At 41.8% G+C, this 15,700-nt stretch overlaps 2 protein-coding genes across 3 annotated transcripts in view; one reads left to right on the top strand and one right to left on the bottom strand.

Annotated features, from left to right (window-relative positions):
- srpk3 (SRSF protein kinase 3) overlaps positions 1–10,419 on the top strand; it is a 26,233-nt gene extending 15,814 nt beyond the window's left edge. Inside the window, exons 10-16 of one of the 2 annotated variants that reach the window (XM_058390073.1) lie at positions 3,009–3,207; positions 3,564–3,794; positions 3,953–4,050; positions 5,423–5,530; positions 7,074–7,143; positions 7,244–7,336; positions 9,584–10,419. In XM_058390073.1, coding sequence (XP_058246056.1) covers positions 3,009–3,207; positions 3,564–3,794; positions 3,953–4,050; positions 5,423–5,530; positions 7,074–7,143; positions 7,244–7,336; positions 9,584–9,768 — 984 coding nt within the window. In that variant the 3' untranslated portion in view covers positions 9,769–10,419. The remainder of the gene's footprint in view (positions 1–3,008; positions 3,208–3,563; positions 3,795–3,952; positions 4,051–5,422; positions 5,531–7,073; positions 7,144–7,243; positions 7,337–9,583) is intronic. The other variant, XM_058390074.1, reaches the window with a different exon arrangement.
- Positions 10,420–10,691: 272 nt separating this feature from the next.
- On the bottom strand, positions 10,692–14,709 carry tsr2 (TSR2 ribosome maturation factor). The gene is made up of 5 exons (XM_058390076.1): positions 14,549–14,709; positions 13,699–13,789; positions 13,507–13,598; positions 12,991–13,164; positions 10,692–11,725 (listed from the first exon to the last, which is right to left on the bottom strand). The coding sequence occupies exons 1-5, from the start codon at positions 14,627–14,629 to the stop codon at positions 11,597–11,599; spliced, it is 567 nt and encodes a 188-aa protein (XP_058246059.1). The 5' UTR covers positions 14,630–14,709; the 3' UTR covers positions 10,692–11,596.
- Positions 14,710–15,700: the final 991 nt, after the last annotated feature.

The following is a 15,700-nucleotide window of genomic DNA, read 5'->3' as shown; positions in this document are numbered from 1 at the left end:
AGACTCGAACGTGGGCAGTGTTTTAGTTGACTAACCTAACTGACCTTTAAAGAAAACTAACTGACTACCCTAGGCTAAACTAACCAAAACTACAGCTCTGTCATTCAAATAATCCTTATATATTAATGCACTTGTATTAATACATTATTGTTTGTATAGTAACAGCTTATTCACTTGTATGGATGTGAACTCTAATCTCAGGCTTATAATAAGTGTATGTTATACAACAACAACAAAAAGATGCAAGTTGTACTATGGTGAGGGGTTTTTTCCCCTCTCTCCCCCACAAATAAGGAACTAAATAAGAGATGCTTATTCTCCAGTCTCAGCATCGCTTTAAAGCCAGGATCTTTTTGGGGAAACTTGTCTTACATTCATCGGTGTTAAAAATGTCGATAAATTCAATTTAAGTGATAAAGATTGTAATACCTGGAACAATCTTATACTGTGGTATATAAGAGGAATTAAACTCTTTGGGACAATTATTTATTTCTTACTCTATCGAAAAACAGTGACCAAAATATATATAACTAGTACTAAGTTAAATACAACATTTGCAGCAGGCAAATCTACAAGCTGTGAAACTGGGAGTGTTTCTAAAGCTTTGGCTCTAGTTGCTCCTCACTAACCTCCATCAGGCTGTTGTGAAATGTCACCCTGCATGTTTGAAACCATCCTTTAACCTAGTCCAAATACTTTATTAAGAGAGGACATGGCAGGAGCGATGACGAATAGGTTCAGGATCGAATGGAGTAATTTCACGAAGTTTGATGGAGCACCAAACTGATGTAAATGGGGTCTGATCTACAGTGATATTAATAACCTCTGCTCGTCATGTCCTAATCTGCATGGCGCTGTAATAGTACAGTAACGCTTAGAGTTACTAACTTATCATTGATCACGCTAGTAGTTCATTACCTGATCATTTACGCAGGACGCGGTGCATTACTGACGTGCACGCTGCTTTTATTTAGATTCTTTACTCAAGTGTGTACATTAAGGTTAAACCTTATTGAAATTGTACTTTATTACAAATAATCTCATCACATTTTATGCATTAGATTCCTGAAGTGTGCGCGCTCATGTAGTAATAATACAGTAGTAATAACATGTTTATTAACCCCAACAGACCAATCCATTTTTTATTGTGACCACAGTTTCCATCGCACAAGCGTCAGCATTTAGTACTTCTGCAGCACAAAACTAATATTCATGTACTGTATAAGCTCCAGGATTACCGGCACCCTTAGTCTTTGTGGCCATTTAGTTTAATAGATAATAAGCTCCACTCTCTTTTTCTACTAGATTTTGAAGTGTGTATTTGTGCTCAAGTAATCATCAGGTCCTGCTCTATTTCTGGGAGCCTATCACTGGAATTGGGTCTGGCAGTCCTGGCCCTTTGCTCAACTGGCATTCCTAGCATGCCTTGCTAAATCAAGCTCTGCAGCAGTGACTTGTAACCTCTGTCTGCCTGACGGTTGGTTCAGCAGGTCAGGAGGACCGAGGTCTCGGGTAGTTATTCCCCGAGCAGGAAATGGCGCGCCGGTGTCATGTGTCCCACACTGTAGTCCCGGGTTCTTGCTGCGTCAGTGTAAACTCAAAGCCCCTTTCACAAAAGGACTCGAACCCAGCAGATGTGGAAAAATAAATGGAGCAGATTTGTGACGGGTAGAAAATAACAAATAACAGCTGTTGAGGAAGTAGACAAATAAAGCAGTCATACACCTGCACTATCAAAACCGATTACACAAGACGGAGTATAGAGCGGATACTGTGGGAGTTAAAATACTAGTTTTGTAGGAAAATTTCATTTGTTTTATATTTACACCAGGTGTCATCCATCAGCCATGACATGATCAAAGTCCAGTGTTTGCTTCTTTAGTTTCTTTAGCTTAAATATCTGCATCAATCCAGAGCTGAAGATGTGATGTACACTATATTGGCAAAAGTTTTGGGACGTCTGCCTTTACATGCACTTGAATGTGATATGGAGTTGACCCCGCCCTTTACAGCTGTAACAGCTTCAACTCTTCTGGGAAGGCTTTCCACAAGGTTTAGGAGTGTGTTTATGGGAATTTTTGACCATTCCTCTAGAAGCGTATTTGTGAGGTCAGGCACTGATGTTGGACGAGAAGGTCTGGCTCTCAGTCTCGGCTCTAATTCATCCCAAAGGTGTTCTATGGGGTTGAGGTCAGGACTCTGTGAAGTTCCTCCACACCAAACTCTCTCATCCATGTCTTTATGGACCTTGCTTTGTGCACTGGTGTGCAGTCATGTTGGAACAGGAAGGGGTCATCCCCAAACTGTTCCCACAAAGTTGGGAGCATGAAACTGACCAAAATGTCTTGGTATGAAGCTGAAGCCTTAAGAGTTCCTTTCACTGGGTCAAGCCCAGCCCCTGAAAAACAACACCTGAATTCAATGATTTGGAGAGGTGTCCCAAAACTTTTGACAATATAGAGTAGGAGACGGTGTGATTTACTGCATAATATAAAAATGAATTTCTCCACCATGTAGCTGAATGCTGAAACATTATGAGGGTTATATTTTTTTTATTACTTAGAATAACAGTTATGTCAACGAATGCATGTATAGATGTAAAAGATTTGGGCATGTTATTAAAACTTGTGTGTTTTGTAAAACTAAAGAAGCAAACATCAAGCATCAAATATTGGCTCGTTGACTTTAATCTAAGGTTATGGTTGTTATTGATCGATTGGCTGAGGTTTTTTTGTTTGTTTTGCTTTATTTTCTAATAACACACCCTGTCTGAAATTTGATTGGTCACAAGGTGAACCCTGTTTCTTGGCCCTTGCACTTAACACAGCGTTTCAGTTTGATAAGCTAACACAGCACCGTGTGAACCTTTGAGCTTGTTGCTGCTGCAGCTGGGTCTGGCACTCTTCTGTAGCTGGACATTTGATTTGATTTGATATTGCATTTTTATTTATGTGTCTGAAATTCCGTCTAAAAGGCAGCATTTCCTGTGTGTGTGTGTGCTTTAACAGTCAGGCAAACTGTCAAAAAACAAGAAGAAGAAGTTGAAGAGGAAGGCGAAGAGGCAGCAGCGGTTGCTGGACGAAAGGCTGTTTGACCTGCAGAAGATGGAGGAGCTGGAAGGCCTCGCCCCAACGGACAGTTGCGGAAACACACGGATGCTCTGGAAGCTCAGCGAAAACGGGGACGAGTCCGACACGCATGCACAGAGTGAGAACACGCACACAGGGTTGTTTTTTGAAAAGCTGTCCACATACTTTTGGCCAAATATTTTCTTCCCGCTACAAGTGACGGCAGGAAAAGAAAAGTCTTCAACGTTTTCCAGAGAGTGTCGTAAGAATGGGAAATAATGAGATATTACAGGGATTCAAAATGACTAAATCTCTTTTAATACCAGACTAGACGGGATTTAAAATACATTTTCTCTTCAAATGAGAAAACAGTTCTTCTAAAAGTGGCTGAAAGAAATGTCTCGGCACGAAGCGTGCAGAATAGTGTGATCCACTAAAAATGTCTTGTTTTCTTAAATATATTTTGCATATGCTCTCTTTCATTCGCTCTGCCAGTGAACAGTAACGGGTATCATGTGCCGGGCATGAAGGGTAGTCCAGAGTCCGGGTCATCGTGGTGTGAGGATGGGTATAACGGATATGGGCCTCTGCGTTTCTCCAGCCCCGGATCTGCTCTCTCTGGCACGTCAAGCTCCATACTGTCCGCTACCTCCGAGTCTGCACTTTCTACACTGTCCGGATATTCCACAGAGAGGGACAGTCAGAGATCCGGGTTCTCCCCTAACGGTCAGTCTTTTGAAATTTTAATATATCTATTGTAAATGTGACTTTTTCTAAAGAAAAGACTTTCTGAACAGCTTAATTACCCCTTATTAACCTTTTTCTGTAATATTTACACTATCAACCCTTATTTTTGGTTATCATATAATCGTTTGTTGTTGCAGCGTTCAGTGCAGCAGATTTCCTGGTGAACCCACTCGAACCGCAGAACGCAGATAAAATCTCCATCAAGATCGCAGACCTGGGCAACGCCTGCTGGGTGGTGAGTGATCACAGATCGTATCGTTCAGCACCCGACTCGACACCGCGCTGAAAAACATTCATTACAGTCAGGGGTTCGACTTCCCATAGGCATCGCAGCGCAAAAAAAAAGATCATTATACAAGAAAAACATTATATTCTAATTAAATCTTAATGTTGTATTGCTTTCGGCAAACCAGTGTGGTGTCAATAGTTTTAATCTGCTTTCACACTGTGGAAGATTTCTCACCGCAGTGGCAAAAACATTGTTTTGACACCACAATGAGATGTGTGGCTTAGATCAGTGTGAAGGAACATATAAAGCTTAAAATGTTTACAACTCGGTGTCTGATATAGGAGCAGGACGGGTCGCTGCGGAAGATTTCAAAATAAACCTAACACGTTTTCAGCTTTTGTTTTCTTTTTCAAAGTGAAAACAGCAGGTTTAAGACCAGTTACTTTCAATCTTGTTTTTATTTATTTTTACAGAATTAGAAATGGCCAGATCTGAAGGAAAAAATCTAGACTAGAGTATATTAGATATTAATTAAGATAGCAATGACTTTACACACACCGATCAGGCATAACACTGACAGGTGAAGTGAATAAGACTGATGATCTCCTCATCATGGTACCTGTTAGTGGGTGGGATATATTGGGCAGAAAGTCAACATTTTGTCCTCAAAGTTGATGTTAGAAGCAGGAAAAATGGACAAGCGTAAGGATTTGAGCAAGTCTGACGAAGGACCACATTGTGATGGCTAGACCACTGGATCAGAGCATCTCCAAAACTGCAGCTCTTGTGGGGTGTTCCTGGTCTGCAATGGTCAGTATCTATCAAAAGTGCTCCAAGGAAGGAACAGTGGTGAACCGGTGACAGGGTCATGGGCAGCCAAGGCTCGTTGATGCACGTGGGAAGTGAAGGCTGGCCCGTGTGATCCGATCCAACAGACGAGCTACTGTTGCTCAAACTGCTGAAGAAGTTAATGCTGGTTCTGATAGAAAGGTGTCAGAATACACAGTGCAGGACGGGTCAGGGCTGTTTTAGCAGCAAAAGGGGGACCAACACAATGTTAGGCAGGTGGTCATAATGTTATGCCTGATCGGTGTACATATTACAAATAGCACCTGCTCCGATGGCAGAGGAAAGCGGCCAGGATTCGTCCAGATTAAATGATGCTTTGTGCACTTGTGTCCTTTCAGGTGTATTTAAAATGCATTCTTCACAATATATAAGCATCAGTGATTCACTAATTCATAGACTTCCCACAGTGCCACCCATGCTTCTACCACTAATAGATTATTCTCGATTCATTTATTTCCAAACAACATGAATCTTATGAACAGACACCGATTCTCACTGTGAGTCTCTGCTGCTGTCCTTTTCTCCTCAGCACAAGCACTTTACAGAGGACATCCAGACACGCCAGTACCGAGCAGTGGAGGTGCTGATCGGGGCCGAGTACGGTCCTCCTGCAGACATCTGGAGCACGGCGTGTATGGTGAGATACTCCTCTTTACAATACTGTAACGGTTTAGTGAGAACGTGAATCTGTAGAGTTCAGAAGAAAATGTGGCAGTGATGATAATCAGCACAATCTGAATGTTAACAGCTGAATATCGGGTCAAATACATACAGTATATAGGTAGCTGTTGTTTAAATCTTTTTGTTTTAGCTTTGATTGGTCAGACGTCGTTATCTGTATTCTGATTGGTCAGACGTCGTTATCTGTATTGTGACTGGTCAGACGTCGTTATCTGTATTCTGATTGGTCAGACGTCGTTATCTGTATTGTGACTGGTCAGACGTCGTTATCTGTATTGTGACTGGTCAGACGTCGTTATCTGTATTGTGACTGGTCAGACGTCGTTATCTGTATTGTGACTGGTCAGACGTCGTTATCTGTATTGTGACTGGTCAGACGTCGTTATCTGTATTCTGATTGGTCAGACGTCATTATCTGTAACAGCAACTCTGAACGTCATTCAAGCTACAAGGCGGCAACACATTCATTCTAATACGTTCCTGTTTCCATAGTAACAGCCGGCACAGGGTTTTGTACGGTGGTCTCTCACCGTTTGCTTCAAGGAGACGTTCAATTTGCATTCATGAAGGTTTTCTTCATCGTCAGCTTTTACTAAGAGTCAGAGATAAAGATGTAACAAAGATTTCCGACACGCAAGTCGTCAGGAGAGTGGAAAAATGAGAGGCTGGGGGGTTTATACTTCCTGTAATGAGAGCGATAACAGGAACTAACTTGTTCAGCATTTAATTGTTAACTCTTTAACTGTGGTATAAGAGGAATTTACACACCTCAGGACATGCTGTTATAGGAAAATAATCAACTTCTGGGTGTAACAGTGACTCTGCTCACACAGAAGCGTTTAGTTCCTTACTTATTCAATAACAAGATTTCATGATGAGGAATTAATAATAATAATAATAATGTCATCCATGCATACATAGAAATACACCGATCCAGCATAACATTATGACCTTATAATGCCTTATACCTTTCGCTGCCCTGACCCGTCACGGCCTGGACAACACTAAATCCCTGAAGGTGTGCTGAAGATGTTAGCAGCAGATCCTTTAAGACTTACAGGACTTAAAGGATACTTTTGATAGATACTGACCACTGCAGACCGGGAACACCCCACAAGAGCTGTGGTCTAGCCATCACAATTCGGCCCTTCGTCAAGCTCGCTCAAATCCTTACTCTTGCCCATTTTTCCTGCTTCTAACACATCAACTTTGAGGACAAAATGTTGACTTGCTGCCTAATATATCCCACCCACTAACAGGTGCCATGATGAGGAAATCATCAGTCTTATTCACTTCATCTCTCAGTGCTCATAATGTTATGCATGTGGTGTTGATCTTATTCATCAATAAGTGTGTAGTTTTAAAAGTCTGTCGGCTAGATTATCGAAACAGGATAAAGTTTGTGTTTTCCAGTGCTTCTGGATCTAAAGGCCCAGCTGTGTCAGTGGTGTTCTCTGCAGCGCTGGCTTTAATGGTGATGTACGTGTGGTGTTTTGCAGGCGTTTGAGTTGGCCACCGGAGACTATCTGTTTGAGCCTCATTCAGGGGAAGACTACACTCGGGATGAAGGTCAGCGCTCCCTTTCCCTTTTTTTTTTTTCCCAGTATAGTGAACTGTTTTTGGATTGGTTCTGATGTATTGCGTGCCTTTTGTTTTCGTTTGTTCATAGATCACTTAGCTCATGTCATTGAGCTCTTGGGTGCCATCCCTACTCATTTCGCTCTCTCAGGCAGATATTCACGAGAATACTTCAACCACAGAGGTAAGATAACAATAAAGAAAACTCTCGAATTTTCTCTCGAACACAGCGTCTTTCGGTTCGTCATTGGCTTCGTGCATTTCATCACTTTGTTGCTTCTGAACTCGCTCGCGAACCGCATTACGGGGGAGGAAAAGAGAGACTTTGGGCTCCAGTGACTTGAAGTGTAATCTTTTGCCTGTCACATTTATCACAATTTATTCTGCAGTCGAAGTCGGAGTCGCGGTGTGGTACGATCCGGTCCTGGGAGCCGACCGGCTAAATTTCTCTGGAGCTCAGCGAACGAGCTTATCCAATAAATGCGGCCTGCTCCTGAGTGACCGCTCTATATCGCTCCAATTTCGGTCATATCACAAGCCGGTCATGTGCGCTCCCTGATCCAGGCAGTGTGCAGCCATCATAAATCTGTGATTCTTATACTTTTTAACAATAGTAACATGACAAACTGCATTACTTTAGGTATAGCTGCTCTAACTTAAGTGAAAACAGGAAATTATTTCACTAGAAACATATAAAAGTAAGGAAAATAAGGAATAAATCATGCACCACTATAGTAAAATAATCAACTTCCTGCTCCTGGGACGTGGCCTAACATGGTATTATTACTAACCATGCTATGGTATTATTTATTAAATATACAGGGAGGCTTTAGAAAGCAGGAGAAAACGCGACTAGATTTTATAAAATCATATTCCGCACGGCAAAAAATAAATAAATAAATAAAATAAGAGGCCGTGTAACCAGGTTACGGCTCCTCTGGATATTATTAGCTCCAATACGAGTGCGGGAAAGATCCCTGATTAGAGAAGCTCTGATTGCGTACAGTTACGAGAGCAGTAAAGGATGTGGATGTGAAGCTCTGGTTTCTAACTACAGCTTCTTCTCGGAGCAGCTTGCCGCTGTCTGAGGTTTAGTGTGTCTGTAACTGGAGCGCTCACCTGTCGCGTCGGCCATAAACCACACGCAAACTCGCCCGAGCTTGTATCATCTGAGCATCACCCATTCATCTGGATTAATCCTGTTAGAGAGGAAGGAACATGGCCACTTGCCTCCTGACTGGACGTGTGAATACCCGCATGCTGTTTCTCACACTTTTCGAGCATGATGTTCAGGATCACTATTATTGTTACACAGATTTACTTTAATTCCATTACTAGAACTGAGTGGAGTTCTCTAGAACTAAACCTGGAGCTTTTTCCATACAGTAAAATAACAGATGAGCGACTCGACACGTCAAGCTGAAATTATTTGTACTGGGCTTTAATTTCCTGGAAGCTCCGCCCCTTTCACACAATTTCACTGGCTCTTGACTCACACCGGTGTCCTCGATTTCTGTTATCATTAATTTTTCTTTCTGTCTGTCTGTTACTTTCCATCTTTCTTTCTTGCTTGCTTGCTTTCTGTTTCTTTGTCTAACTTTATCTTTCTTTCTGGCTCTTTTTCTGTCTTCCTTTGTTTTTGTCTGTCTTGCCTTTCTTTGTCGTTTTCTTTCTTCTTTCTTTTTCTGTGTCTCTTTCTTTGTTTCTGTCTGTCTTACCTTTCTTTGTCTTTTTCTCTCTGTTACTTTGTCTTTCTTGCTTGCTTGCTTTCTTTTTTCTTTCTGTTTTTCTGTCTTTCTTTGCTTCTGTCTGTCTTCTTGCCTTTCTTTCTTTCTGTCTGTCTGGCTTATGGTTCTGCAGGATCAGTATTTTTACACAACCCCAGCCATCGAGTATAAATAACACGTCTAGAGCTGGAGTGTCGAACTAATTTGATGTAATTACGCTTAATGTGAAATAAATGTAGGCTTTAATGTTTAGTAGACCAATAAAATATCACAAAAACTATTTTTTGTTATAAATCATTTAAGGTACATTCAGAATGCAGAAATGGATTAAAATTCAGATGACGGCAATCCACCTCTCTCTCTCTCTCTCTCTCTCTCTCACAAATTTCTACCCAGTACAAGTATTTACCCCCTGAGCGTTTGTCCAGGATAAAGCGCTTAGTGAAGATAATCTTTTATGACCGTGAGTTTATCGCTCTATTTGCCCACATGTGCAATAACCGATACGAGCACGGGTTGTTGTATTCTGTTATGGATCGCAAATAAGATCCATCGATTAATTTGCAGGCCACGTTTAGATGGATAAGAAGCACTGGATTGCTGTATATCCCTGCTCTCTCTCTTTTCTGTCTCATGGTGTTGGTGTAGTAGGTGTGAGCTGCACTCCATGCTTGTCCCTTTTTGTCGCCCGTGTGTGTGTGCAGGTGAGCTGCGGCACATCAGTAACCTGAAGCCGTGGGGTTTGTTCGAGGTGCTGCTGGAGAAGTACGAGTGGCCGCTGGAGCAGGCGGCGCAGTTCAGCGACTTCCTCCTCACCATGCTGGAATTTATACCAGAGAAACGAGCTACAGCAGCAGAATGCCTGCAGCACCCCTGGTTAAGCTCTTAACACACACACACACACACTCTCTCTCACACACAAAGTCCGTGCAGTTTGGTAAGCGGTGCACGGATATAAACAAGTACGTTCTGTCGGTATTAGAGGCTAGAAACCAGAAGGAACAGTATCATGAGCACACAGTTTTCTTAGCTAGAACCTCAAACCCTATCATTTTTATAAATATTTAAAGGAGCTTTGATCTTTCTACATGGTGCAGATGAAGTCCGATGTGCGTGCTGTCCACGATTTTCATCATCCGGTCATCTCGATGTGTAGGACGGTCATACGGTTTATATGTTACAATAGTGCCTTGACGCTCTAAGCTTCAAACAAAAAAAAAAAAATGTTTAAAAATAAATAAATAAATAAATATACAAACAAATACGACTTCACCTTTTTATATCCGTTCGCCGCGTGAGGAATGCTTGTGGTTTTGTGAACATGCAGCGCTATAGGTGAAGACTAAATAAAAGACATGAACTCTCGAACTCGTGTTCTGCTGATAAATAAAGCTTTACACTTTAGGAGTGACGCGGTTGGAACGAGGACATCAGAGGGACAGCTCACGCTGGACAGAGTTAGGGAGGACAGATTAAGATGGTTTGGACACGTTCAGAGGAGGGAGAGGTAGGAGAATGTTGGACATGGAGCTGCCAGGCAGGAGGCAAAGAGGAGGTGTATGGGTGTAATAAATGAGGATATGAAGCTAGAGGGTGCAAGTGTTGAGGATGGAGAAGATAGGGATAGGTGGAGAGATGATTCGCTGTGGAGACAAAGCTGAAAGATGATGATTGTGTACAGTTTAGTAAAAAATAAGCACGAGAAAAATTGTAAGCTGACCACAGCCTTGAGCAGACAGTTACTAAAGGATGAATGAATAAGTGCACTGTTCATGTAATGTTCATGTTTATCTAAGTATTTGGCCACAAGGGGAAGTGAAACTGCAATTTATTGCAAAAACATCAAAGGTTTATCAGTTCATTTTAAAATAACATAAGCCCACCTTGCTGTTTTTTTAATCCTTCAAACAGCTTCTGAATTCTACACATGACCGTCGTAAAATCTTCCTACTCAGACAGAGAAGTCTAAACCAGATGATGTGATCATTTCCTGTAAAGCAAAACAAACGAATAGTGTATTTTTGTATAATGGTGTATTTTATGCCTACAACCTTAGACAAAAAAATGGTGTAGGGATGATGCAGTACAGTGGAACTATTCCTGTTACTCTCTCTCTCACACACAGGTGCATTATATAGAATACAATACATCCTGCAATAAGAACATCTGAAAGGCCAAAAAAGCTAGAAGCAATTCCCCCCCCCCGTGTGAAAAAATGTAAATATTTGGATTTAATATCCTTTTAGTACATCCTGAAAGCTGAGTGTTATACTGTTCATTATTTATACTGTATCCTCGGTATACAGTACACAACAGATATAAATCACTATTATAAACATTTTAAAGGATGAAGTGATGCGAGACTCCCTGAAGAGCGTGTCTCTCTACCTGTCTCACACACACTCACACACAGTCCTGCAGTGCCCAGTGTGTCCACACGAGGGCATGACAAGATGTAATGAAAGCACCAACACATGAACTGTGAAATGATGGGAGTTTACGCAACCTTACACAGGGCTCTGGGAAATCAGTGAAGCATCCAGGAAAACTGGAGCGTCTTATATTAAAAGAAAACAGTTTTGGTAAACATCTGCACCAACAGTTCTGATGATTTTTACCACCAGGTAGCACAGCAGTATATAAAGTCTCATCTTCACCACTCCCTCAAGCTTGGGTTTTGCAAGTTCGTTCTGACGGCATTTCTGGTACTCCAAAGGTCACTTTTTCTTGCGCACCACCGTCCAGCCATCATCATCATCATCCTCCTCCTCCTCTTTAGGTGCAGATGAAGACACCTGCTGCTGCTTCACTGCAGCTCCCACTCCTGCCTCGTCACACTCCATAGACTACACAGAGAACACATTTATTTACATATATATTTATTCTCTTTTATGTTAAAATTTCAACTCAAGAGAGCAGCTTTACAAAAAATCAATCAATTCAGGATGGAAATGATGCATTTATCCCCATCAAGCAAGCCAGAGCTGATTTTCCTATAACAATATCTCAAAGATTTTTAATCCTCTTCTACTAAAGCAATTTGCCAACTTTAATGTTTTATTTATTAGTTACTTCCTGCTATAAGAGCCATAAACTATAACCCAGGCTCTTGTTTCCTTCTCAAACAATACAACACACAGTTTACATCGTCCCGGTCACGAGAAACTAGAAATCCTGAACGCTCTCACGTCTGAAAATCACACTGGAGACTCCTTCCATAAATATTCAAATAAAGTCTCCTTAAAGAAAACTTCCAGCTACCATATTAACAATTATACGTTTTTCCTGTATTAAATATCGTTTTAATCCATTAGTCTTAGATTATCCAGAGGGTCCGTCGTTCAAGTTGCTGGAAATGAGGTGTTACTATAGAAACGAACCTGGACTTGGTGCTATTATGCAAGCCAAAGTTTCAGAATATTAGAACTGAGGGCATGAAGCCTTTATCATCAACACACATACAGTGGAATTCTTTTCTTCGCATATCCCAGCTGAAGAAGTTGGGGTCAGGGCACAGGGGCAGCTATGATACAGCGCCCCTGGAGCAGAGAGGGTTAAGGGCCTTGCTCAATTAGCCCAACAGGGGCAGCTTGGTGGTGCTGGGGCTTGAACCCCGATCCTTCAATCAACAACCCAGAGCCTTAACCACTTGAGCCACTGCCTTAATCTGTGGATGTTGTAGCTTAGAGTTTAAGGTGTTGGACTACTGATCAGAAGGTTGTGAGTTTGAATCCCAGGTCCACCAAGCTGCCACTGCTGGGCCCCTGAGCAAGGCCCTTAACCCTCAATTGCTCAGTTGTATAAAATGAGATAAATTGTAAGTCGCTCTGGATAAGGACGTCTGCCTAATGCCAGAAATGTAAACGTAATCAAAACCTTCTGACCAATCAGAATCGAGAATTTAATGATGCTGACTTAATAGGAAGGAATTAATAGCTTACGATCATGTGTCTTGTGCCTTATAAAGAGCACATGAGAATTTTTCTTAACCCTTTCTCAGGTCTGTAGGTACAAAAGATTTACTGGAGAAATCCGTAAGATTTGTCACTGTACAGCACCGTAAATAACTGCAATAAGATCGAATAAATATTCAGCACTTTTCAAGGCTCACCTCTTCACCATCGTCTTCGTCGCTACCCCCTGCATCCTCTGTAGGGGATTTAACAGGTGTGACCTTCGCTCTCCCGCTGGCCTTTTTCTGTGCCAAATGGCTGATCTGCTGTTTGACCTCAGACAGTTTCCCCTGCTTACACTGCTGGAACATCACACACACCTTCTGTGCCACCTGAACACAAAACAAAGAGAAACCACCTGATTTTAAACACACACTGAACACACTGTTGAATATGTTAATGATACTATATTGCCAAAAGTTTTGGGACACTCCTCCAAATCATTGAATTCAGATATCTTTTTTCAGGGGTTGGGTTCGGCCCCTTAGTTCCAGTGAAAGGAACTCTTAATGCTTCACCTTACCAAGACATTTTGGACGACATTGTGATTCCTGTTCCAACATGACTGCACACCAGTCCTGACCTCAAACTGATATATAGTGTATTACAGTCACTGTGCAAAAGTATAAAGAAAGTTTCACGTTATTCATTATGAAAATGAATGAGAGTCATACCTGTGGCAGGCTTCCATCATCCACCATGGTGTCAAACTCGTTGTTCATCAGCTCAGACAGGAAGTCCTCCACTTCATCCTGCTCGAGATCGCCTGCGCGTGAACACGTCCGGTTGTTTTTAATCACAGAGCACGTGGTTATTCAGCCTTTAAGGTTATAATGAACTTTAAAAAATAAGCTCAGAACACTTACTGTTGTCGTGAAAATATTGCTGGACCGCATCCACCATCCAGTCGGCCTTTTGCTGGCTGTAAACCCCACCAAAGCCATTATCGACCGCTATCTAACAAAATAAAACACAGTCCATTTTCATTCCCAGTTAGTGCTGAGTGATGTGATAATAGCCATATTGTGATCAAATACAACAAGCCTTCATCCATCCATCCATTTATTCCTAATACGGGGGTCAGCTGGAGCCTATCCCAGCACACATTGGGAGAAAGGCAGGGGTACACCCTGGACAGGTCACCAGTCCATCACAGGACTACACACATCACACAACCACACTCACTCCTATGGGCAATTTAGAATTACCAAATCAACCTAATGTACATGTTTTTGGACTGTGGGAGGAAACTGGAGTACCCGGAGTAAACCCACATAGGAACGGGGAGAACATGCAAACTCCACACAGAAAGGCCCCTGCCTGTTCGAACCCAGGACAACAGTGCTAACCACTAAGCCACCCTTCTGCCCACAAGCCTTCAGTAATAGTAGAAGTTATGCTAAGCAGACTGAACTGCCTTGCTGCAGCAGTTGCTATGGAGATGAGTATCGATACGCCATCAACAAAGGTTAACATTAAACTTTAACACACCGTGTAATCATCGTCAACACCGAGGATTCGGTAAATGACCATTACATCACTACTAAAACATCTGAGTAATGAACTTAACGTCCACATGTCAGTCTGCAGCTAGCCGGTTAGCATTCAGTTGTGCACGCGCACATTCGCTGTATCCATATTTATCGCGACTCTTTAAATATCGTATCGATACGATGAAATATACGTTTTTTAAAAGACAGCAGTAATCGACGGTACCTGTAAAACCGGCCACGTTTCTAAGACCGCTCTCACTGCTTCCGAAAACACTTCACGTGGAGAGGACACGAGCGCCGCCATTTTAAACACCGACAGACCAAAACAATCAATCACAGAGTAGAAGCTGTGTAGCGGGCCAGGCCAAAGAGTCGATACTAGACTGATTGTGAGATAACAATTAGAGAGAGAGAGAAAAAGAGAGTGAGACAGACAGACAGATAGAGAGAGAGAGAGAGAGAGAGAGAGAGAGAGAGGTGAGGTGGGGGAAGAGAGAGAGACAGAAAAACATAGAGTGAGACAGATAGAGATAGATAGATAGATAGATAGATAGATAGATAGATAGATAGATAGATAGATAGATAGATAGATAGATAGATAGATAGATAGATAGATGACATCTGACCATCACACCCATAACATAACCTTGCCACAAAGGTGGAGAACCAAAATTGTATAGAATGTACGCTGTAGCATTACAATTTCCCTTCACTGGAACCAGGAGGCCCAAACCTGTTCCTGCATGACGAAAAGATGACATGATGGTGTCCGTGAAGACTTACAGGTGAAGAACTCGAGTGTCCGGCTCAGAGCCCTGACTCTCACTCAACCCCACCTTTGGGTTAAACTGGAAACCAATGCTCTTGTAGCTGAATAAACATCTAGTGGAAAGCCTTCACAGAAGAGTGGAGTTTATTATAAGAGTAATAATGAGGGAATAAATCTGGAATGGAATGTTCAATAAGCACATGGTGAGGTGTATAGTATAGTATAGTGTATATAGATAGATAGATGGATAGATAGATAGATAGATAGATAGATAGATAGATAGATAGATAGATAGATAGATAGATAGATAGATAGATAGATAGATAGATAGATAGATAGAGGATGTTTTGTCGGTCTATTAAAACACAGACAGAGTGAATACTTAGAATATATAACACACAATTTTAAATGTGAGTTGTGTATGTTAACACTGCCCCTGAATTACACACACATTTGTATAGGTGCACAGGGGTCAGCATGGGCACCCTGACTGGTCTGAGGCTATGCAGCCCCATACACAAACACTGTGTATTCTGACACCTTTCTATCAGAACCAGCATTAACTTCTTCAGCAATTTGAGCAACAGTAGCTCGTCTGTTGGATCG

Source organism: Hemibagrus wyckioides, linkage group LG05, assembly GCF_019097595.1.
Source record: "Hemibagrus wyckioides isolate EC202008001 linkage group LG05, SWU_Hwy_1.0, whole genome shotgun sequence".
Lineage (NCBI taxonomy): Eukaryota > Metazoa > Chordata > Actinopteri > Siluriformes > Bagridae > Hemibagrus > Hemibagrus wyckioides.
This window is presented reverse-complemented; position numbering and strand designations above follow the sequence as displayed.